We start from the raw sequence: 24552 nt of genomic DNA on the forward strand, positions 1-24552 counted from the left end.
CTTCTCGGTCTGATTGACTGTGAAATGACCTCTTTAGTTGTAATGTGCTAAAGTGAAACATAATATCTCTATAGCAGCCGGAGCCCAATGACTCATGCAGTATTAGCTTTGCCGCTTCCTCTCTCAGCATGCGGGGCCAGTTGTAGTTGTTTTCACATGCCCATTATACATGCTTGTTGATGCCTGGAGACATGGTTATTTTTTTTTTTCTCCTTCATTTTCAGCCGAGCCGCGACTGATGTTGCGCTGAATTGCGTGAGCCAACTTTGACCCTTGATGTTTCTTTGAAGAGGCCTCCAAAATAACGCTTGTTCACTCTCCGTCTCTGCGAGCCGCCGCGCTTCTCCGGAGCCGCTTTAATGACCAGTCTGGACACGAGCCCATTTAGCCGGCGTGTCGCTGTGACACACCGGCAGGAAGGGTTGCTTTCCCTGTTAAAGCTTTTCTCCCCTTTTGTGTTTGCCAGCATTCATTCTTGAATAGCACTGCAGCATTGCTGACAGAATAGTTACCTACCTCACCCCAGAATCCTCACACACACACACACACGCACACACACACACACACACACACACACACACACACACACACACACACACACACACACACACACACACACACACAGAGTCGTGCACACTCCCTTTCTCTTTATGGATTCAAAGCCAGTCTTCTCTGGCTCCTTTGTTCCCCACTCCAGGCTGAGCTCAGATCCTCTCTGCTCTCTGTAAGCCCGCTCCGCTCTGTCATCAGGATTACAGGCTGTGCTGTAGCAGATTAATGACTGACAACTCTACACTCCTCTCAGCGTTGCGCGGCACACACAGAGCTACTAGGAGCGAGCATGTGCCTGGTTGTGAGAGAGAGAGAGAGAGAGGAACAACTGCGGGGGAGATAATGCATTATGTTGTTCTGAGAACAATATGTTAGCTGTGCGATTGTGTGTGTGTGTGTGTGTTTGTGAAGTGGAATTGTGTGGTTGCGAGATGGTGAGTGTGTGTGACGGAGTTTGTGTGTAAATGTGTTGCTTATGAAGCGATGGTATGTGCAGGGAGGGCTTTTCAACTTCTTCACCTCAGTGCAGCACAGCAGGACTGAGAGCTCAGGTTGACGTGTTTGTGTGCGTCTGCTCGTGTGTACCTACGCACGCTTGTGTGTTCACAGCTTGAAAAAGTGGCAGTTACCAGTCCGGGACATAAGGGGGGCTGTGGACTCATACACCGCCAGACACAGATGCCTGAAACTATCCCATCGCTTCCAATAATGCTCCCCAACCAAAACAAAATAGTTTCCAACTGCTCTGTTTGTGGTAGTGGAAGTGGAAGCTGGCAGCGGGCCGCACAAATGCAAACAAGCAGGCAAACAAACCGAGAGCTAACACTTTCCGAAGTTGGGAATAAATTAGGCCACAATCTCATGCCACCTCAGAGCCTCACAGAAGCAGCTTATGTGTGTCATGAATTACTAAGTAGTAATATTTGGGGCTTCTCACAGCCATCAAACAGCTGAGGCTTGATTTCCTGAGACTTGCCCTGGAGTGTCCAGGAAAGTGGGCTGTCTGAGCCGCCATCTGAGGACTGAGCCGCTTCCCTGACTCAATTTCGCCTGTGATATATATATAGTTTTGTTTTTGTTAAAGATTGACAGTCATTTGCCTAATCCCAGTTTCCTGCAGTGACTAAGGTCTAATGATGATGTCCAAAAAATAAAAGGCGGAAGCTTTTACAAAATTCGAAAGAAAACATCCAAAATGTAAACGGTAGAATCGTACACTAAACTGTTTTAATACTGGTGGAATAACGTGGGATGTAACAGTTTAGCAGTGGACATAATCACATGAGTCATAATCAGACTATGCTGTGAAATGTAAACTGGAATGTGAAGGGATTTACTTTTATTAGCAACTGTAAACATCATAATCTAAATAATACCTGAATTCTGAATAAGGTCAATAGTCGATCTATCGGTGTTCATGTAAACACAGTCAATCCCTGCAGAGCAGATACCTTTACTTTTAAAACTGGATAAATCTGTACACCTTTACTTTATGTTTTCACACTATAGGTATTTGCATGCTGACGTTAAGAATGTGAGGATAATGTCTTGAAACATGTTGAGTCCAGTGTCCAGAAACACACACACAAGCCGGCTGTGGTAAAATACTTTTATAGAGCAGTAATCCATATCTGAAATATAGCATCCAAGCAGAACAGCTCTGGTATGTACAGAACTCAATTCACCCATTATCTCATTTTATATTTGCTTTGAATGTAAATGTTCATCAGTTATTTTATGTATATGTTAATGCATGTGCATGTAGACATGTGTAATCAATTACAGTATATTAAAAGTTTTAAATACAGTTCATAATAATTCTTTTTAAATGTCAGTGGATATAAAAGCTGGTGTTCTGACCGATTTGATGAAGTCCATTAATGAAGATACATCTTTTTCTCTTTGTCTTTTTCCCTCTTTGCCTATAAACTCTAATAATATCATCTTTTATAAATATGCTCTGTCGTCTCGGCTGTATTGCCTGTTGCACTTTGCCCCTTCCCCCCCATCCACCTGCTATACATTCTCTTTATATCTCCTAATTGCTTCCTCCCATATTGTGGACTGAACTTTCGCTTTTATTTGACTTCAGCACTTTCACTTCCCTGCACCATATCAAACCTGCGAGTGCTGAAGAGGCATTTTAAGAGCAGTAACAACATGTGCGCTCCAGTCAAACCATTTTCATCAACTCCAACAGCTAAAAACATAACCTTTGTCTTTTGCTTTCTCCACCCACAGTTTTATGTTTCAATCTGAAGTATCCAGTTCATTCCGTACCACCATAGTTAATTCTTTGTAATTTGTTTTGTTTTTTAAAGTTTTTTTTAAAGAAAAGTACGCAGTGCATTACAGTATCAAAATATCTCCGTCCTCCAGCGCTCAGAGGAACCAGAAGCATTTCTTCCTGTTCTTCTTGGTGGTGGCCGGGGGTCGCACCGGCTGCGGGGAGTCTTGTTGGTTGGGTGTGGAGGCCTGGGGAGTGGAGGGCTGCGGTGAGCCTTCCGGAGGGTCGCCCACCTTCCATGTGCGTACGACCTGCCCTTCCTGCAGGCGAAAGTCGTGCTCCACACTGGATAGAGAATAAAGAGAGAGAGAGAGAAACAATGCAGTGAAGTGTTGCTCAAATGTGTTTAAGTGTGTTTGCAGAGCCCTGACATTGAGCTAGAGGTGGGGTACACACCCCGGACAGGTCAGGGTTGTCGGACGTTGTTATTTAATAAATAAATAAAAAATGTGTCTCAGACGCTGGATTGTTACAGAAATATAGACGAGACACAAAATACAACCAAGAACTAGAGTCAAAAATCATTAAAGGAGAAGCAGTGAGTACTCGAGCATGTGTCACTTCCTAGTAGACAATAATGAAGCTGTTGACAAAGTGAATCGAGTGCAAAAATGCTGAGTATCACAGAAATAGTGCAGCACCAGGAGGGATCCCAGGACCGCAGCTGACACTCACACGAAAACTAAAAGTCAGCAAGGTACATCGTCAGTCACATGACAGCATAGCTGAAGGGGCTCGGCCGCTGAAATGAGATGTGAACTCTGATGCACCTCTGCAGAATCTATAGGTAAAGGCAGGCAATAATAAACGGTCGCATCTGCAAAAAGAAAAAGGAATAAGGATAATATTTGCTCGCTGATTCACTTTTGTCAGCAGTTGCATGTCGAATAAGCTCCTGCAGCGGCAAACAGCTGCTTGTTGCATCAGTGACAATCTAATAATATAATATATAAGGTCCATTTTCCTGCAGAACAAACACTTTTAATACTTTGCTGAAAAGGGTTTTATGGTTTTGCTTTAGTAAGTTTTTAAATGTGGAGTTACATTACAAAGTTAAGAATGAATGGTCTGTTTCCACACAGCAAAAAAGGTTCCCGGTTCAAATCCTTGTTCACCCGGGGTCTTTCTGTGTTGGGTTAAGGTACATCGTCAGTCATGTGACCATATAGCTGAGGGCTTTAAATGAGATGTGAACTCTGATGCACCTCAGCAGATGCTGTAGGTAAAGTTAATCAATAATAATAATCAGGACAATATTTGCCTGCTGCATTACTTTAGTCAACATTTGCATGTTGGATAAGCTTTCTCCCCACAAACTGATTCTTTTCTTTCTTTTTTTTTTATTCATTTCACTTTGCTGCTATTCTTGCTTATTATGCAGTGGCCTAGTTTGCTGGTGTTTCTCTTCATAGCGCAGATGCTGGAAATAAAGAGGACTCCCTCGGTTGACGATTTGAGGAGAGAAGTGCTGCAGAGGAAGCAAGGAGGACTGAGCTCAGCAGCAGCAGCAGCGGCGGCGTGGGGCCCCGAGTTTTTAGGAGAGAACAGTGAGGACTCTCACATTCATATCCATCTGGCCTCATAACTCCCACTCCCTCAGTCAGTCAACCACTTCACTGTGGATGCCCACTGGTATTCTAATGCACACAAAAACAAATGAAACACCGAACTCCAGACAGGAGCACGGTGCAGGCAACGGGTGCGGACAGAGTAAACAGTGAAACAGTGAGTGGGTACAAAGAGCAGTGGAGAGGATTTCTTCTCTTCTCTCCGCAATATTTAAAGCAGGTAGGAAAAAAGCCACTTCAACTAAACCTCTTTGTGGCAGCGGGGACTGCTTCACAGCTTGAAACAAACCTCCAGAGCTGCGTAGAATGAGCCACTAGTCAGTACCGAAGTCCTTTGACGGAGTCTCTACCGCCCAAACATGGACAGAGTAAATAAAGTGCTCCATTCCCCCATTTTCACCATACAGCTCAGCTCCCTATAGAGCTCCCCAGTGGCTCCTGCTGCTGTGTTCCCTGTTTGTGAAAATGTATCGCCCTGGTCCACGGCGCTGCATGATCAAGGCACACTGGCACTGCGGGGAGCTGTCCACTCTCAACCTTAATTATCTGCACTCTGAGCCCACAAACTGTGGCAGGCAGGAAGCTGTGAACCTAACACAGTTTACCTCGCTGCTCCTCTTCTGTCCTCTGCTCACATTTTTTCCCGCCTGTTTGGCTGTAGGCTACTGCCCACCCCAGGCCAAGCCTGTGGGCAAATTAGGTGTGTTTTATAGTTGGTGCAGGCCATGAGGGTTAGAGATGTGCTGCAAAATATAGATTTCAAAACTGGAGGATGGGATGGTCGCGGTAGTGTGTTGACCTGCAAACTTGCAAGCTCATCCAAAAAAAGCGTTTATTTTTTTTACAATAGTTGCAGAATAAGTTGTTTCCCCGTGGAGGTTTGTTTCCACCTGTGACTCTGGTACTTTCTGTAGCCATGTGCTTCTGTGCTTATTATATTTGTTATAGGCATTCTTGCTCAAAACACACCACAGCAAATTCCTTGTATGTGTAAAACTACTTTGCAATAAACCCCCGATTCTGATTACTTAATATTTTGTTACAACAATCACATGCAGTCCCCTGATATCAAAAATGTGTTTAGTACAGAGTCCCTAATTTCATTATGACATTCAGATATGAAAATAAAACTTGATTAGCTGAGTTCCCTGCATCACGGTGGTGCGTGCATCTGAAATCGTTAGAGGCTCCATATGAATTTTTTTGTGAATGATCTATCAATAATTATTTATATTCTGCGAATAATTCAATTTCTTGTCAAATCCAGTTACAAGATGTTTGAAAAAACTGCAAATTTAACAAGGATTGAAGGCATCAGGTCATTGCACCAAGTATTGTTCTGATCTACGTTTTGGTTGAAGTTCTTCTTCCTGGAAATATGAAAATGCCTTTAGTACGCAGCTGGAGGCGGGGCTAAGACACTTTGAGGTGCAGGAGAGAAGGTGGGGGGAAGTCTCTGTATTGTAGTTTAGTTTAAGCATAGATTTGTAAAAATGTGCGACTTTCCAGATTCCTAAAACTAATCCAAAACTAAAACTAACTCAGAGCATTTTGCTGTACTTTCAGTGCCTGAAACCTCTGCTCAATAATGTATATTTATGAGAAGATGACCTCACACTAAATTAATCGAATCAAAAGCATCAACAAATTACTAAGATGTACCTGAGTTTGTCACTAACCATGACAAATTCCATATTGAATTTTTAATACACCATAAAACTATATAAAACATATATTTTGGGTTATATCCCCAAATCTTAAGATGACTTATTTACTTATTTCTAAAGAGGACAATTTGTATTGAGTAAGGATTCAAATAAAGATGGACCTGTATTCATTGAGCCATTACAAAGACGGTAAAGTCAAGAGTCTAAGCTTAAGAAATGAGAAACAAATTGTAATACAAAATCTAAACTAAACGATGAACTCAGATTTACCTTTGTAACACTGAGTGTGTATATCTGTAAATATGCATCTGACACTGGTATTGACTGTGGCAGCAAACTCCAGGTGTACAATAAAATCACTGAAGCTCAGTGCGCGGTCGTCTTCTCTCCGATATGCAACCCACTGAAGTGTGATATGAAACTTACAACCTCCACCTCACATAGACTGAGAATGGACCTCTTAGTGAAGCGGGAGACATTGTGTGTGAAGCAGTTAAACTTTTAAAATGAAAAAATATTTGCACAGATCCTGAATTCTTCCAACGAGGGAGAAGGAGTAAATATACTCCAAAGGATTTTATGAGTCTTCAAACATATTTTGCCCTCACACACTTCTAATTATATGATCCCTCTAAGTCCTGCAGTTGCTGTATAATGTCAGAGTTTCAGTGGGAGGATCAAAGTGCCTCAAAAATCAACAACACATCAGTCAGAGGAGTTGATATTTCTTGCTGCAAGACTTGTGAACTCGTCGGCGCTCGATCCGTTCCCAGCGAACCCTGAACACGGTCTTCCATCCTCAGAGATTTACAGTGTGAATCTCTTTTTAATCATTCAGTGCGGGACACGGTGACCTCAGCAGTCTGTGGTTACCACTTGCCTGGAATTAAAAATTATTGAACTGCCATTGGAAACAATTAACTCTGATATTTAAACAGTGAAATTAGCACTAGAAATCCTTGTGTAAATGTCTGTAGTGCTGTGGCTTTAACTGCAGTCGGATGAATTTGCACACAATAGCATGCTGGTCAGCTGGATACTCGCCTTCTGCTTCTCAAATGAGGATGAGAGGATTGGATACAAGCTTTTTTTTTTTTATAATAACATAAGCACAGAGTTTGAGCAGGTTTTCATCTCCTTTTCAACCTCCCATCTATAAAACATTCACACCACCACAAGATCGTGATTTCTCCCCCATCTCTTGTCCTGTGTGGCGGAGGAGAGACCTTAAGAAGAAATATAGCAGCGCAGAGGCAATCAACTCGATATATCTTTGCAATTTTCCCTTCCTATAGGCCGAATATCCTCAAAGAAAAAAAGTGAACGTGTCATTTGACTGCCCGAGCAGTCACTCTCTGTGGAGTTCGTCTGTGATGAGGTACCACACCTCCACGAATGCTTGCATATGACAACACACAATGCAAGAGATGAACCTGCATGTTTGCACACACATACATAGACACTTCCCCCATCGAATGTAAACCCCACAGCGCCTCAACATGCACACACACATGCACACAGTAATCTCTATTACTTCTCAGGAGAACAAGCTGTACCCTCAGGTGTGACACTCTCCTCAGACTATTATTCTGAGGTGATGTCCCAAACTGTGGAGTGGATTTACAAATCCTCCTTTGATACCTGCATTAACATTCAGATTGCACTGATGTGAGAAGCCATGTGATGCAAACAGATCGCATTGTACGTAACAATTGATTCTCGCACCACACCGTAATTCATTTAACCGTGCACATACGATTTGCACCAGTGTGATATTGAACGCTATAGAATGAAAAATAAATAAATGATGCCCCACAAAGACACGTTCATACGCTCTGTGTTGTATTGATGTTTTCACCATCAGTTAGCGGTGGGTGTAGCCATAGTGCAGCAGAAAGAAGCAGAAAGAGGAAAAGCAGTGATCAATACTTGTGAAGTCCTTTACAGCAGGTGAAGTCAGTGTTTCACTGAGAGAATCACTTAAGGAACGGACAGTATGTGCAATTGACCAGCCGAGAATTTAGCCAAGCAATGAAACGGAGAAAAGATTTGATTTTAAGACAATTACAGCACTGAAGTGAAATCAGAGGCCTCGAACAAAGAGTTTAGAGCAACACAAAGTCAAACATGGCTGAGAGTCGACAGCCATGATAGCAGCTCTATAGGGTGAGGCTAACGGCAGCATACTAACACGCACACAGAAACAATGGCAGCATGTTGGGGTTTAGCAGGTTTATTGTTGTCTTTTTTTTCACGGCGTTACTTTAAGATATTACTATGCTGCCATTTGCTCAAATTTTCCAGGTATTTGGTCATAAATCAAAGTATTAAGATGTTTTCCCACCGATGACCGATTTTAACACCAAGGTACTGACCAAACAAGGTAAATGTGAAAACGTCCTTAGGCTGATTAAATATTTGACCTTGTGATGTCGCTGGAACTGGAAGTTGAAGGGATTGCTATTAATAATACAATTCATGGGGGCCATTAATGTCTGTCAGTTATATGACTATCCAACATCTGTTGAGATATTTCACTTAACAGAAATATTAACCTCATGATGGCACTACAGTAAACGTCATTATGATCTATCCCCTGGGGAGAACATAAAAAATTATGAAATTTCACAGTATGTTAGGATGAGAGTCTTAAAACCAAAATCCTAGCTCCAGACAGTTGAGCTGCAATCCTGAGAAATTGCTTTAGATCTAAATATAATGAGATTATTAGGGCATGATTTCAGGCTGGACACCCAGTCAGCCAGTTTTTGTTGTAGTCAGGTTCATTTTATTGACAGATGGCTGAGTCATCTTGCTTCGCTCTGTCTGATGGTTTAAACTGATTCTGATTGACAGAGGGTGGGTCCCAGTGTAGCCACGGAGCTGCCAGAGGAAGTTTTATTGTGGAGGAAAAACACTGAAATCGGTAATCCTGCATATCCAGACCCCAATTCATCGAGCTCACAGAGGTCTGCAAGAAATCTCATCACAACCTAAAGATATACAGAGGGCTTCACTAACAAGATAGTGGACTCCGGCTACAACCAGTTGAAATTGATGTCTGCAACGAGCCGAGAACGATGAGATTTGAGTCTGTATCGCTGGGAGGAGATTGACTAAGCAAGAAAAAAACAGATACTGACACTGTACACATGATTTATACCTCAGGGACTCATCATCATTTGATTTATGCTATCCACGGTAGGGTTCGACTCTGCGATGTAATTTATGATAATCATAGGATGCTAAAAGCCTAACTGCACATCATCAGCAGTCGGATCACATTATGCCACAACACCTCTTAGCATAAGTCAACAATATATTGTATTGAAACTATGTGTGCTCAGATACAAATCTGGCATTTTTCAAGGTCAGTACTTTTGGCTCCATAACTAAGAGCTGAACTTCTTGGCAGCAATTCAGAATAAACAGAAGGACACCTGTTGTGGATGATTTTAACCTTGTGTTGCCCTAATATTACCGTTGCTCCCTCCGTCCCTGTCCTCTCGCTCGCATCCTTTTTGCCATTGTGGGATAATGAATTCCTAATATTTACATTTTTATAGGAATTACTCCCATAGATTTTACAAATGTGACCTTATTAGTGACCTCTGGCGCTTTGCACAATGCTTTGTTTTCAAAAAACCTACAGCAAATTGAGAGACAGCACCGACCCTCACCTTGTTTGTCTTTCTCTCCTTGCGGATGAATAAATAACACAAAATTCTCTTTGGTGAAGAGACGAGACGAGGAACCTGGAAGGCTTAATATCAGAGAAAATCCTCTGCATCAAATTGTGTTATAATAAAGATCAACTGAGGTTAAGATATAAAAACAGATGTGGACCAGGAGCACACAGTCCCATCAGAGATTGCCCACATCAGCTTAAGACCTGAGCTGCTACTGTGGTCTAACGCTCAGTGCTTTGTTTACGCAGTGGGGCTCATTGCACCATAGGAAGATGCTGTACAAAGTGTATAAATGAGACAAGCTCGCATACACTGAAGCAGCGGCCAAAAGCAATGCTGGCAGTGCTGAGCACCCAGGATCTGCTCGCTGGGAAAAAAGCTGCTCAATGTGAATTCACACTCATTACTGGTTTACTTTGGGAGTTCAGTGGGCCTGCATGCTGCTATCAAATATTTGTGTCCGTCATAGACACATTCTGCAACCAGATTAGTAAATGTACCATAAAAGAGGTGGTGGTAGGTGAGACGTAGACCTCTGACGACATGAATACGTCATGTATGGCTGTTGGTACAACAGTGGGTTCATCTAAAATAAGCAAATAAGAAAATTACATTTTGGGCCATATTTACACATGTAGCAGAGAGCAACATGATCATTAATTATAGTCAAATCTAAGTTTAATATTTATTCTCTTTTAGCTCCGTTTTTGATCTCCACCACCTCTTCTGAGGGAAATTCAGTCTATGGCTAAAATGTTCCCCTATGTTCATATCAACGTGCTATAACTGCATGAGGGGAAATACAGAGTCAGGTGATAATGCAGCAGGTTTATCACTGTGAGCAATACTTCTTTACACACACAGTCATTTGATCCTATGGTAATATAAATGACTGATTATAGCAACTCCAGATGAACCGCTGCGAAGGATGATTTCACACCTGAATTACAAACCAACTTTCAAATCAAGGTTCATGTCTGTGTTACACATTTGACCTGGTCAGTTTTGGTTTCACGTTGCAATTTAGGGTAATAAAGAGTTTTGTATGACTTGCGTACGTCCTGTCGTCATCACCTACGTGTATTGTCGGAGGTGATATCATTGGAGGAGAAGACTGCAAGCAAGCTTCAGCTTTGTTTTTCTTCTTCTATGGTTTAATGCTGACTCAGCTGCCGAAAGTCTGAACCCTCCAAAAAAGTTTTTTCTTATACTGCAAACAAAGTGAAGCATGGTTCAGCTAATTCTGCTCCAAGAGCATTTCTTTTGATCTGACGAAGTTTTTATCCATCGGTTCAGATCCTGGTCCGAGGAACCTCGCTCACCTGAGACTAAACTGAAAAGTCCAAAGGTCCGGACCAAAGCAAGGTGGGAGTGACAGCGTCCTAAATGAAGGATGAAGCACAAAGCAGCAAACTAAACCTAAGATTTCAGAGAGGTTTCTTGGTGGGTATAGTCTTAAAACTGCTCACAGCTTTAATGTTGAACTTCTCTTACAGTATGTCTGCAGTCGACAGTTTGAGCTACGGCATGGTTAGCCTTCCCTGTAATTGTGAGCCACGAACTGCTGAACATGTCTTTACAATTCAGTCAGAGTGTGAGCATAAACACAGCTTTAGTGTTAAAGTGTAGTTAAACACAACTCAGCGTGTCAAAATATAGCTGAGCGTTGGTATTGAAGGAAACTGGACCAAAATGGACTGTTCATCCTCCTGAGGCTGTTGTGGACCAAATTTAGTGCAACATATGTGATGAGGTGTGCTCACCCAGCCTGTGCTAACACTCGAGCCAGGATTTTTTTTCCTCATCATCCACCCACAATTGATATTTATCCAAAGCTCAGCGATGGATGGGCATAGACACAAAAGCGCTGGACAGGTTTCCTCTTTCTGGGGAAAGTTTTGTAAGTCATCATTTGACCATCTGACACATTATCCTGATAAATGAACTGGACAGTGAGTCAGCTAGGGTGAATTAAAAGGCAAGAGGTGACGGCTGCCCGCATATAGTACCTGTTTGTCCTCAGCACCACAGAGGTATTGAGTGATAGCTGCTAGAGCGGAAGGCTCTGACGGATGAGTGGCTATTGAGTAGATCAGAGAGACAGAGAGAGAGGGAGGTGTGACAGCAGGGTGGCAGTTTGCCATTTAAAAAAAAAAACAATCCATCTTTATCTCCGTCGTAGCCATTCATAAACACACACTAATGTATCGAGGCCGTCTTCCTCGTTTCCGTTGAGGGGTGTGTTTTGTTTTGACTCCGTAGCGTTTGGTGGTGGGACGGATGAAGGCAGTCTCCAGGGGTAATGAAGATTAAAGGCTAAGGTGAGCTGCAGGGAGGATGGCTGTGCATAGATGCAGAAAATAGGAAACCGATTAACACCAATGTTTATCTCAATCGGTTTTTGGGGGGGCGTTTTTTTTTCTTTTCCGGATGACTGAAGAGCCAAAAATATATAAAGACATACTTTGCGGGATAACAGTGTTTTGTTTAGATTTGTTTTGCAACTGCTGCCAAGACGGTATAGATTTAGTGTCAGAAGATCATCTTTAGTGTAGCTGTGTTTATGTTGTGTTAAAGGGAGCCACAGATCATTGGCTAAATACTAGTTCTGCTGTATAAACATTCCGTACCCTCTATTAAAACCCCAATTAAAGGGCTAATAAATGGAAGCTAATGTCATAAATATTGTTAATAAAAACTTAAAAGTGCTTTGCGAAGAAGTAAGACAAAAGTACTGTTCAGTGAAAGAAGAACAGTCACTGACACTTTAACAGACTTGCTTGTGGGATCCTCACATCTGAAAACATCTTCCTCTCACACCTTTACGGCGTCTGAATGTCATTTACTGTGCGTACAAACGAGTGTGACGCTGTTTATTCAAAACAAGCCTGTCTGAAACTGTGCGCCATTATCCTCGTCTGAACAATAATCATGTCTACAGCAGCGTTTTCATTTTGCCTTTGTGGCTGCTGTAAACAACTAACACTCGCCTGCAGACAAGGGAGGACGACACGTTGTGCAAACTAATTCATTTCAAGCGCACTCGTTCATCCTGGAGGAGCCAAAGTAATTTCTTACAACCTGGCAACCCCGAAACAATGCTTATAACTGATCTATAACCCATTAGTAAATGATGAATCTGCCATTACTAGAGCAAATAATAACCACTAATGGTACCACATAAGTACTATTAGACTTGTTTATGGGAAAATATTTCTTACATTAGCCGTGAGCATTTATATCTCATCTATTGATCATGTCTGATAATGACTCGGTGCCAAAACGAGGAGAGTGGGTGCTGGTGGAAGAGCTTTAGGGATCTAATTTAGCTGTGGGTGTGATTCTAACGTGATTAGTATTTATATGACACATCATCCACATTAGGCAGCGCTTCCCAGTTCCACATGCCACTCTTGATCTTCCTCTCTCCTCCCCATTTCAAAGACATGGCACAACCGTGATGGGCACCATCTGGCACTCACTATTGGCAAGGCCTCGGCTCTGTCATTATTGCCAAACAGCGTGAACGAGGGTTCTCGCTCTCCCTCGCTTCTCGGTGCCTCTCTAGCCGCTCCCGCTCTCCCCCTGTTTTCACACTGAGCCCTGTATCTGTCATTTCTTCACACAAACAAACTCACGAGTGGATGGATACACATTTACAAGGACGTGCAACAATTTGACAGTGTCGCATCTCTATTGAAGGGTCTGAGACAAATGTGGCGTATAGATGTATGCACCGCTAACACGCCACTTTCAACTGTGCCTGTGTTGGTTTTTTGGGGGTTTCGGTAACTGTAGTGCTGTCAGCCGTGCACGAGAAAAACTGAGGATATGAAACAAATAATACTCTTCTATTTTCTTGTTTTCTCGCTGTGAAAATCTCACGCTCCTGCCGGGAGAACGTTTCCTCTGTGTTAGTTTCATGTGAATGAGAGTGATGCCTCCAGTGTATTTCCTCCCTCCCCCTCCCCGTGAGATGCCTGTTGCTCCTCGGCTCAGCCCTGAAGAAAAGATGGATTACTGCAGAAGAACTGCCTGCCCTGCCCTTTACACATTTCACACACACACACACCACTACTCCATTATCAGTCTCATCCATGGGGAAATGCAGCTCATGTCTGCGCGCGCACACACACACACGCACACACACACACGCACACACACACACACACACACACACAGGTCTGAAAGCTCTGACAGGGTTGTTAGCAAAAGGTCAAAGTCAAGAATCTGACAAATCTTTTTTTTTTAAAGCAACGAAAGCCTCTCATATCCAGTTAAACTGAAGGAACACCGGGGCCTATTTTTCCTCTCTTGTTGCCTTTCTATCAGTTTCTATTCATCTCTGTCTCTCTCTGTTTCTCTTTCTCTCTCTGTTGTTGGGTAAATATACGATGTGAGCAAGAAATCTGTTTGTGATCTGATCAATTTCTTATCAAATAAGGACAACGTAGTGATTTAAAAGATCTGGAAAAAGAAAAGCTCAAATCCAGGCTCTGCTATGAGAAGAATAAACTGATGCTGTGCTGCGGGGACTTAATGTCAATAGATGTATTATTAACACATTGGTAAACAGGTCATATTTGATTACATTTCCACTATAGCCATTCATTGTATTCTTAAATTGCCTCTGTGTATTTTAGTGCACTTTTCTCAACTGATGAATCCAAGGCCGTTAACTTTAACTGGTAACAATGACTTTCGTTTAGCTGCATTTTTGGTCTCCACCACCCTCAGAGGTATAGTAGACATCAGGCTTTATAGCTTTTTTTAAACTAAGAATAGCTGCATGCTATGACTCAACACAAATCTGTGAGAGCCATGAGAATGAACCGGAACACTTGAGGGGAGTCGACGATGATGAAGGTGATAATTCATCATGTCCTTTGATACATTGTTCATACTGAAAGATGGATTATAGATATTTTAACATTTAGGAAAGATCATGAACAAAATTAATTAGAACTGTATTATGAATGACATTTGGACTGTCTCCCAATTCAGGGGCTGCATCCTTCAGAGGCTGCGTTTAAAGACCAATTGCATCACAGAGGCGTGACTACACTGTTTCATTTCTAAAGGTCCTTCAAATGCGGCTGACAAATGCATCCTTTTATCCCAGAAAAACAAAAGTTCCAATAAGTGAATTCTTCCTGGCCCAACCTGTCCCAGGATTCATTGCACTTCAGTGATGAACCATTTTTCTAAGAGCTAATGGTGCTGGTTGTTCTGAGTTGAGCTTAAACGCTTGAGTATCACGCTTCAACTCCACCGAACAGCTAACCTGCACATGGGGCCATTAAAACTTTCTCGTTGTGTCCAACATCAACTCTGTTGCTAGGCAATAGCAATAAGGACACCACGAGCTTGTGACGGCGATCCCGGTAAGCCTTTGTCTCAGTTCGACCTTCATGGTCTCGGTGACCCAAGAAGACTGCCTCCTTTGTAGATCACGTCCTCCAAAGAATGCAGCTCCTGAATTGAGACCCTGCTTATGTGTCCATTAATGACCCTGACCTCCAGATCGTCCAAGTTTTTACAGGACAGTTTTGCTTCCTACTCTGACACTGATCATTAATCCTGGGTGTACGTTGCAAAGCCTAGAATATTCTGATATGAGCAACTCTCTCTCTCACTCACACTCTCTCACACACACACACACACACACACAGGTTCGTCTTCTGTTGCTCTTCTGTTTTTTCTTTCTGTCGCTTTTGCTTGGTTGCCTCTTCAAACACTGATGCACTTTTCCTCTCCTGTTTTCTAACCCCTGTATTTTCCTGGAATCTCATTTGATATTCTATTCAGTCAGGTCTTTCCACTCCCTGTTATGATAATGGCACAGAATAGTCAATGTTTAATGAATGGCTGTAGGCTTGGATACAGGTTCAGAAATATCCTTGTAACCGTGAACACGAGAAGTTCATCTATGATACTCTCGCACATAGCGGCTTTTTGAAAAACGCTCCGCTGAACGTGCACACAATGAGGCACAGATTTATCACAGGTTTCTCCTCATTTGCATACTGTGTGTGTATATAGTGCAGATGCTGGTTTGCCTGAATAAACTGTGCAGAGGAACACTCCAGGTTCTGGTTCACTTGGCTGTGGCAGAGAAAGCAACAAAAAAAAAAAAATCCTATGTAGATGCCTGGGCAATCTTTCCTACTCACCTCCTCTCTGACGCTCCTCTCACCCCTCTCTCCTGCTGCTCCTATACCCAACCCAGAGCTGCGAGCTTGCACCACTTCTCCTCATCCCCATTTAGGTGTGAAATGTATTTCTATTCAAAGCGCAGGAAAACGGAGAAGTGAAGGGGGGGGGGAGCGGAGGAAGTGACACAAGCGATCTGCGGGAGAAGGAAGCCTCTTTCTGATGTCTGTAAAATAGCATATTCCTATGGATAAAACCAGGACAATGAGAAGCTGTCAGTAGCTATGGGCCAGTGTTGGGACCATGTGGAGTATGTGAAATGGACGGCTATGCCTTTCTGGGCCATATGAGAGAGTGAATCAAAGTCGGTAAAAGGAGACTCGAGTCCAAGCTGAGGAGCAGCACTCTGGAGACGGGGAAGTAGACAGAAGCACATTATAGAGGGCAGGAGTAGTGTGAATGAGGGCTCCATGCACCGCAGCCCACAGCTCTTAACACCGCCTTGAGTGACAGCAAAGACATTATACATTGTTCTTGCTACATTCTCCACTTTAGAGTACGAGGTCTCCATATTCCTTGGATGCACGTTATTTCTCCTCATGCTTATTTTTACTATTTTATTTTCAAATGCAGTCAATTAATTTTGTCTGTAACTCATCAGCCCCCATTTTACAGGCTGTTTTAACCATGTGAAACATTCAGCACTGCTCCATCTTAGGGATCTTTTGGCATCTGGGAGCCTTACTTCACCCACACCAAGCCAACAGGGACGTGTCTCCAGGTCTCTCTTTAACACTATTATTACTTTTTAAAATCTTTTAAAGCTGCTGTGATTAAGTTTTTATGCGGATGAATATTTCACGGCACAGGAGGCATTTATGATGGGAAAAAAGAACGAAAGTGGTGGTGGGAAGGCGGGGGGGTAATCGGAAGAAGCATGAGGAATATGAAAAAAAAAGTTGGAGATATTGAGAGATGCACGAAGAGTCATCCCGCTTCTCTTCTCCGGAGTCTCTTATGCTCCGCCACGCTACTCTCTGGTTCATCGCAATCAAAGGACAGCGTGCCAGTATCCAGTCCTGTCATGCAAAGTTGTGTCAGGGGAGATGTGCGTCATGGAAGCGCTGATTCACGATGTGTGTGTGTGTGGTGAGAATTGCGAGTCATGAGTTGTTACTGTAGGCGCTGTCACACAGTGTTCCTCCCGAACCCTCCCAATGGATCGGCCCATGGTCTCGTTCTGCGAGGCCTCGTAGGACAAAGGTGGAGGAATCCTCAACTCAGCCATCATCTCCACAGCGCCTCGCACGAATGTACGCATCAGTGATGTTACGAGGCCTTCACTGACAAACAGGATGCTTCAGCCCAGATCTAATACCTCTTTAACACAAATTTAGCGAGTATACGTTTTTTTTTTTTTTTTAAGTGGGAAAACCCGCTAATAAAAAAGCAATTGACTTCTTTTCCATTGCCAGTTGAGGAGTTTGCCTTTCTGTTTATTTCCTTGGTGAGTCATGTATAACCTCACAAATGTGCCGAAGGTTGTTCCTAATTGGTAAAGTAAGAGTAAGTACGCAAATGTAAGAAAGTTCAATGCGCATGATAACATCAGGCAGAAAGAGTGCAGTGGTCAGGTTCTAGAATTTCAAAATATGAATAAGAAAAAAAATTTGCCTGCACAGATACACATCTCAGTCTTTTAATATGGCTCACGATGGCATCAATTCTTGATTAAAAACTCGTAATGCCTGACACACTACAACAATTTATGCATTTGAACTGATAACCCTGCGGAGGGGCATCAATGCTACACGCCCCTGACCTGTCTTCTTTGGTGTCCACCAGGTATAGTGCTTGAAAGCCTCAACATTGACACTGTTGTGAATTAAAAAGCATCAGAGGGTCAATGCATATCCTGCACATACAGTGTACATAGATTGCTATATATACACTTTATATAAATGTAGAAATAGTGAATTCAATACCATATTTTATATTAATTTGTTATCAAACATCCTCTCGTGGTTGGGTACTTTAATAAATAAATGTTTGATTAAAAGATGCACTACTTTATGTAACCTAATTTTCATAAATAATATTAATAATTAGAAAGGTGCCCTTTCTTTTCACTTGGGCACCTGCCCCCTAAAATGGCTGTGCACGGCCCTGCTCTCAGGTATCATGTTTCCATCTCTGACGATCTGAGCCGGAGCTGATAAAAACCTGTGACCACTGCAGAGTCGTTTGACACGGGAGTGAATGCTGATGGTATCTAGTCCCATTGCAGACAAAAAACTGATTAGGGTTTTTGACCAGTGGAAAAGGAGCCTAAATGAGAGAAATAGAGGAACAACAACACAAGTGATGTGAAGCCATCATATCAGTGGCATCCCCTCAGATAAGCAGTCAGCAGGAAGGAGACAGAGAGCAGGAAACGCCTCCTCAGCAGCCCCTTTTTCTCAATTATCTGCTGTTGAGCGAAGGAGTTGACGGATTGTGTTTGGAGGGAAAAAAAAGGAAAGTCTTTTGTGGACTCATTGTTTAGCTGAAATCGTATGGTCCAGAGAGTCATTAATCCATCTCAGAGTAGCAGGCCATCAAGCTCCTCCAGTGAAATGCGTGATCGAGCAATAGACTGAGCAGCGGCAGAGATAAAGCAGCAGAGCACAGATCTGATTAGGCCGCCGTCTCCGCACGCTCCACGGGGATTAAGCACAACACTTCCTTGTTAGACCTCCCTACTTTGTTCCGTAAAGCACACTTGCGATTAGCAAAGAGAAAAACAGTGGGAAAAAAAAACATCTCCGCTCACTAATTAACACTCTTGCACGGCCACACAATCCTGTTCAAGTATTAATATGCAGTTAATAATGTGCCACTGCTGCTGGATAAATAACATCACATATACATCATGCATTATTCCTTCCGTAATACAAGGCCCTTGAAAAGCAGAACAAATGAAGTGCTTATTTATGAGACGTGCATGGCTGCCGTACAAAATGTTCAAATGTTAAAGTCTGTAGCCGTATTTGCATGCTTTAAGTGTCATTAGCATTTTTATATAAGCTTTGCCCTGAAAGATGTCCTGAGTAAGTGTGCAACAAACACACACACACACACACACACACACACACACACACACACACACACAGTTTGTCCCCGTGACAAACTAATTTGTTCTAATTAAGAGATGTTCACAAATTCACTACTTTTTACTTTTAACTCCTTCAAAGTAAACATGTATGATTTTCCTCTTAAATCCACATTGATATAAAATATGATATAAAAGTTCATGTGTATTTTAGTTGGATTCATAATGTTCACACACACATTCATACTGAGTATGCTTTGTTTCTTCACTGCCAGTCTTTTACAACTAATGGTAATATTCTCAGTGCGTATTCATTGTGCATAATTTAATACAAATTCGCCCGAATCTCAGTGTACTTTTTGAGCTTTTAAAACTTAACTTATCTTATACTAAAATATAATATATCTGTATAATTTGATGTTTTGTCCACTTGCAGTTAACCACTTTGACAGAACCTAATAAAGTCAGTGAGTGGTTTATTATTAAACCATTGCCTATACCAAGCAGATAAGAAGCAATATTAAGCGTGTTTATAGTCACCCAAGGAATGTAAGTTAAATATTCAGGCTCTTCAGCTGCTCAAAGCTTCACAGCTAGTTGATACATTTGTCTATTGGGCATTTGACGCGTGTAGTGGGTTTTAAGAGGTTTTTACTGACTATATGCTTATGTTACGATTATATGTATATTCATATCTTTGTTCACAGTCAATTGTGGCTTATACTGCACTTTTTCTTCTCCATTTTCTGCCTTATAACATATAACATTTTAACCATGTCCCTGTTTAAATCAAATAATTAAACATGATTTGTATTTGAACCACCTCCTAAACATTAGAGAAAAAAGTCTAAACTGAGTTACAATTAATTCAGCTTAACTAACAATGTGGAAATAGAGCAGGAGGTATTAATAAAGGTAAATTATTCATCAGAACTGCTGCTTGATTTTCTTTTTTAGAAGATATGGAATAAAGCCCAGAATAAAAATACAAATATTGCCATATATTTGAATGATTTTCATATCTGTTATCTGTTTATATATCATTGAGGGACAGCTGTCTGAATGTGAAGCCAAAGCATCTTGATGGCCCCCTGGTTGCTGACTGCAGTATAGATCGTAAACCATGCCTCCGTCATGTTAGTGGATGGGACATGGGTCAAACTAAAAAGTCAAACTACAATGTCAGATACAGATTTTATATACAGCTTTTGTAATTTTAGGTACTTCTTGTTACACTTAAGTAGGATTTAAAATTCTCCCTTTTTTGGTAACTTTCGTCATTATTGACAGGTGAGACTAACTCGTGGTCACCACTGTTGCTCCATCCTCTGATCGCTTCTGTGCAGATTATAGATTTGTATTCGGTATATTTCACCCTCATTTCTTTATAGTGGGAGGAAGTGAAGATGTCCATCTTTACATACAGTTTGCAAGTTGCTGTTGCCGAAATCAACGCAATGGAAATGGCTAGACTGAACATAAAACCAAAAAGATTTGCTGAAATATGCTAAAGCGCTGCGTGGAGCTGAGGGTAAATGTTCAAGTGCAGTAATATTTCTCTGTGAGCTGATCCCCACAGACGATCCCTTTCACACTCTCATCATTTGATCTATTGTTAATATACTGATTAAAATAAAAACTCTATAGCTTTAGGTTCACCCAGGTCAAATGTATCAGTAGCTTATTGTGCGAGAACAAATGTTCTTGCCGTCCAATCTGTTATTATATCCATTCTTCTAAACAAATTCCTGTCTAATCATTTGAAGTAGATTGATAGTGTGTGGTGTGCTGAGCTGTGCTTTTTTTCTTTGAGGGCTAAGACTTCTTCAAGAAGCTTTTTAATTGATGGAATCTGTCCTGTCAGATTTTATGGCTTTTCCATCACTCACTCCTTTTCAGGCTTCACTTTATCTTTTCTCTTCGCCCCCAAACACCTTTTTTTTTCTCCGTCGCTGCCAAATTCTCTTTTTAGACCGGGCTCAACTTGAGCCTCAAAGTAGAGGAAAATCTCCTCCCCTTTCAAAGCAGGAAAATCCTCTTGTCACACATGGAAGAAAGCATGTCCACCTGACAGGCGATTGAGTGATAAGTCCTCATCTGAGCGTAAAACAGTGGCTTGGGATTTCCAGCCACCTCCGTGATGAACACATGATGATACGGTACAACATACCAGGAAGATAAAGTATCTACTGTCACGTTTCCCCTCTCTCAGAGCAGTCGCCTCTATTTATTTTTCTCTGTCTTCAAGTTGAGGAAGTATGGCCGCTTTGTGCTGACAATCCTGAGCGGGGAACCCTCACCGTAATATTCCTATCTTTCAAGATGAAGCTGTATTTAGTTTCTGAATGAATCATTTTCTTTACGGGCCTCTTCTCCCTCTGCTCTCTCTTCTTCTCTCTTGTTCCATTTCTAAATCTCAGATCTTTTCTCTCAGATCTTTTTTTTTCTTTTTGCTTTCCACTCTCTTATCCTCCACTGTCTTTCTTCTCGCCCCCAACCGTCTGACTTCTTCTTCTGGTCCCTTATTGGGGGGAGCTTTGCGTACACAGTATAAATAAATAAAACGCAGAGAAACAACCAGGTTAGGGATAACAGTTTGATTCATTTATGCGGTTTACAGTAACTCGACTTCAGCGATAATAGGATTTGTTTGATAATCAGGTTTAACATAGAGGATGTGTTGTGTGGCTACAGGAAACACCTTATTAGCTGCGAAAAATAATAAATAATAAATGAGTGAGTAGGTGAGTGTGCAGAATCAAATCACTGAAGGTAATCAGTCCGCGGTCTACACACACACACGCCACGTCTCACAGCTCCAGTCTACAATTAAAAAGACTGATGATGAAGCTCGGCCTGGTAATTGGGTTATGCCTTCTCAGATTTACAACATAATTTGATGAACATAACCCCTGTAAGGTGTTTACATGCAAGTTTTAATAATCACGGTACTCCCATAATCCTGCTATAATCAAATTACATTTGTGCATGTGAGCACCCCGAACACCGTCCCTCTGCCCGCTGCACTGTTTGCTTCCACCTCTCCCGCTACAAGATTTGCCTTCTTCTAATATCCTCACTTTTTTTTTTGTTGCAGTTTTGACATTTCCAACTGAGAGACAGGAATTTCAATTTCATAGCAAGCCACACTTTTTCTTTTTTGCTTTGCTTCACCCTCCTGTAAAGTGTGAAATCCTGTTTGTTAATTGACTGATTTCAATTCAAATCTCAGAGCGGAATGATTATGCAGTAACTGTGCGTGTGTGCGCGTTTGTGTGTGTGTGTGTGTGTGTGTGTGTGTGTGTGTGACACTGTGTCATCTGTGCATCTGTGTGTAAAAGGAGAGATAGGGAGTGTAGAAAAATGAGAAGAGTCTAAGAGGGGAACACACACACTGGTGCACGATTTAAGTGTGTGTTACTGTTCACCTCGTTAAATTTGAGAGAGACAGCATGAGGGTGTGTGTGTGTGTGTGTGTGTGTGTGTGTGTGTGTGTGTGTGTGTGTGTGTGTGTGTGTGTGTGATAAGTCTCAATAAATCTCTCATAACTGCGTTCAGTGATCAAGCCTGCACTGGTGTGTGTTTGCGCAATGCGTGGCCATACACTCCAAAGTTGCTGCATCCGGCTGTGCTGTCACACAGAGCAGAACGACAATCCTACCAAGCCATAAAACTGAACTCCCCAAAACTGACGTGATGCAAAATGACAGCGCGATGCACATAATTCTGCAGCGAGACACGCACTGCACTCTCACTGCTCTCATGTAAAACAAGCAATAAATATGCAAACAGTTCACACAATGCATCCATCCCAAAGTACCTGTAGATGATGCAGGCACAGTCCCTGCAGGTCCCACAGTTCTCAATGTCCTGTCCGGTCCTGTAGGAATGTCTTCTGTTGAAAAGCACAGAGATGACATATCAGGGGTAAAAGAGTGATGTTGTGCGTGTGTGTGTGTGTGTGTGTGTGTGTGTGTGTGTGTGTGTGTGTTGTGTGTGAGCCCACAGAGACATATTTAGGTTATCCTCTCCCTCGTTGAACCAGAATTCCTGGCACACACACACACACACAGACACACACGCACTCATCCGCGGCAAATAAACCAATCTTCTCTCTGAAATCACCCCTGATAATTTTTTAATGAACGATACCCCTTCCAACCGGCTCGGCTGTTACGTAAAAGACATGAGTCACCACATCACTTCAGGCATAAAATAAATGCTTATGAGGTAAAGGTTTGAGTCTGCACGCGTTACACGTCGTCCCATCGCTGTTTTCTTACACCGGAACACGCAAGATGTCAATTTATGAGACACAAGACGGTGGAGTCACCTGTTCAAATGTCGAAGAGGTATAGTGTTGGTATTAGTGTGAGCGTTAGTGTGATTTGGATTAAGCTGCTCAAATTTCAGTCAAGCCTTTCCATGGATTCATAGAAACACATCCATCCGAGTGTGTCGTTTTTTTCCATCCAGGAGTTTTTTCTTGTCCCCCACATCATGTACTATTTTGGTATGATGAGGCGGGAGAAATTACTAAGCAGCTTACAACGTAGGAAGCAGATTGATTAAAGACTTGATGAGAATGGTAAAGGGTTTACACTAAGAGGCGTGGAGCATCTGAATCCACCAACACGGTGACAGCCAAACGCTGATTTCTATCTACACCCGCCCTGCTGCTGCGTATACATGCACGGTGCACGAGAGGAGACCTGCTGCAAAGTAGGTGCAAGCAGCCTCTCAAAAGTCTCCCAGTGGTCTGACAAGACATAAATTCTTTATCATATCGAAAGTTGGGACTCGCATGACTGACATGAGACTTCATAAAAAATAACTACTGCATGCCATCTGTCTCACTTTCAGTTTCCTTTGCTCTTTCTCCCGGCTGTTTCGGCCACTTCCGTCTCTTCTCCCTTCTCATTTTTTTTTTTTACCAAATTGTGTCCTGTCCACACGGCTTTGTCCCCACAGTATTTACAATGCTTACAATGCTGGGATAGGCTATAAATAGAGAAGCTGCATCACAACAACCTTGTATTTGTAATATTCACATGATGCAGGGACATTGTTACTGCCGGGTTGTGGATATTCCTATTTTTGGGGGAACAATAATTTGACTAAACATCGACCCACTTGTCTACTCTGTTCCAGGAAAGAAACAGTCTTCTAATGCAAAGCTACGGCTGCATTAACATGTCTGCCCCTAATTTGTTTTTGTGTGGGGAGAGTCTGAATCTTACTCAAGAAATTAACTGTCTGGTAATAAAACAGCAGGTTTATAGGGCTACACGCTGACATTTACTTTCCAGGACTGGAAATACCAGGCGGTCATGATTTACGTACTCCCACTGTTTTGTTTTATCTATCTATCTATCTATCCATCTATCTATCCATCCATCCATCCTTCCATCCAACAGACCAACCTATTACCAGATGGTTTTCATTACCACGCTCGGCCCTGTTCTCAGAGGCCTCTGTTAGTCCTGGGTTTACAGGTCCATTCGCCTAAGGCTTCCAGTCATTTCACATTTGCAACCTCAAATAT

The 24552-nt window shown here is 42.2% G+C and overlaps 1 protein-coding gene across 5 annotated transcripts in view; it reads right to left on the minus strand.

Annotated features, from left to right (window-relative positions):
• Positions 1–2147: 2147 nt before the first annotated feature.
• Positions 2148–24552, minus strand: part of LOC118098121 (mucin-5AC) — a 35250-nt gene continuing 12845 nt past the window's right edge. For 4 of the 5 annotated variants that reach the window (XM_035141599.2, XM_035141601.2, XM_035141600.2 and 1 more), the window contains exons 3-4: positions 22828–22902; positions 2148–3124 (exon numbers count right to left, since the gene is read on the minus strand). In XM_035141599.2, coding sequence (XP_034997490.2) covers positions 2935–3124; positions 22828–22902 — 265 coding nt within the window. In that variant the 3' untranslated portion in view covers positions 2148–2934. The remainder of the gene's footprint in view (positions 3125–22827; positions 22903–24552) is intronic. The other variant, XM_035141604.2, reaches the window with a different exon arrangement.

Source organism: Hippoglossus stenolepis, chromosome 18, assembly GCF_022539355.2.
Source record: "Hippoglossus stenolepis isolate QCI-W04-F060 chromosome 18, HSTE1.2, whole genome shotgun sequence".
Lineage (NCBI taxonomy): Eukaryota > Metazoa > Chordata > Actinopteri > Pleuronectiformes > Pleuronectidae > Hippoglossus > Hippoglossus stenolepis.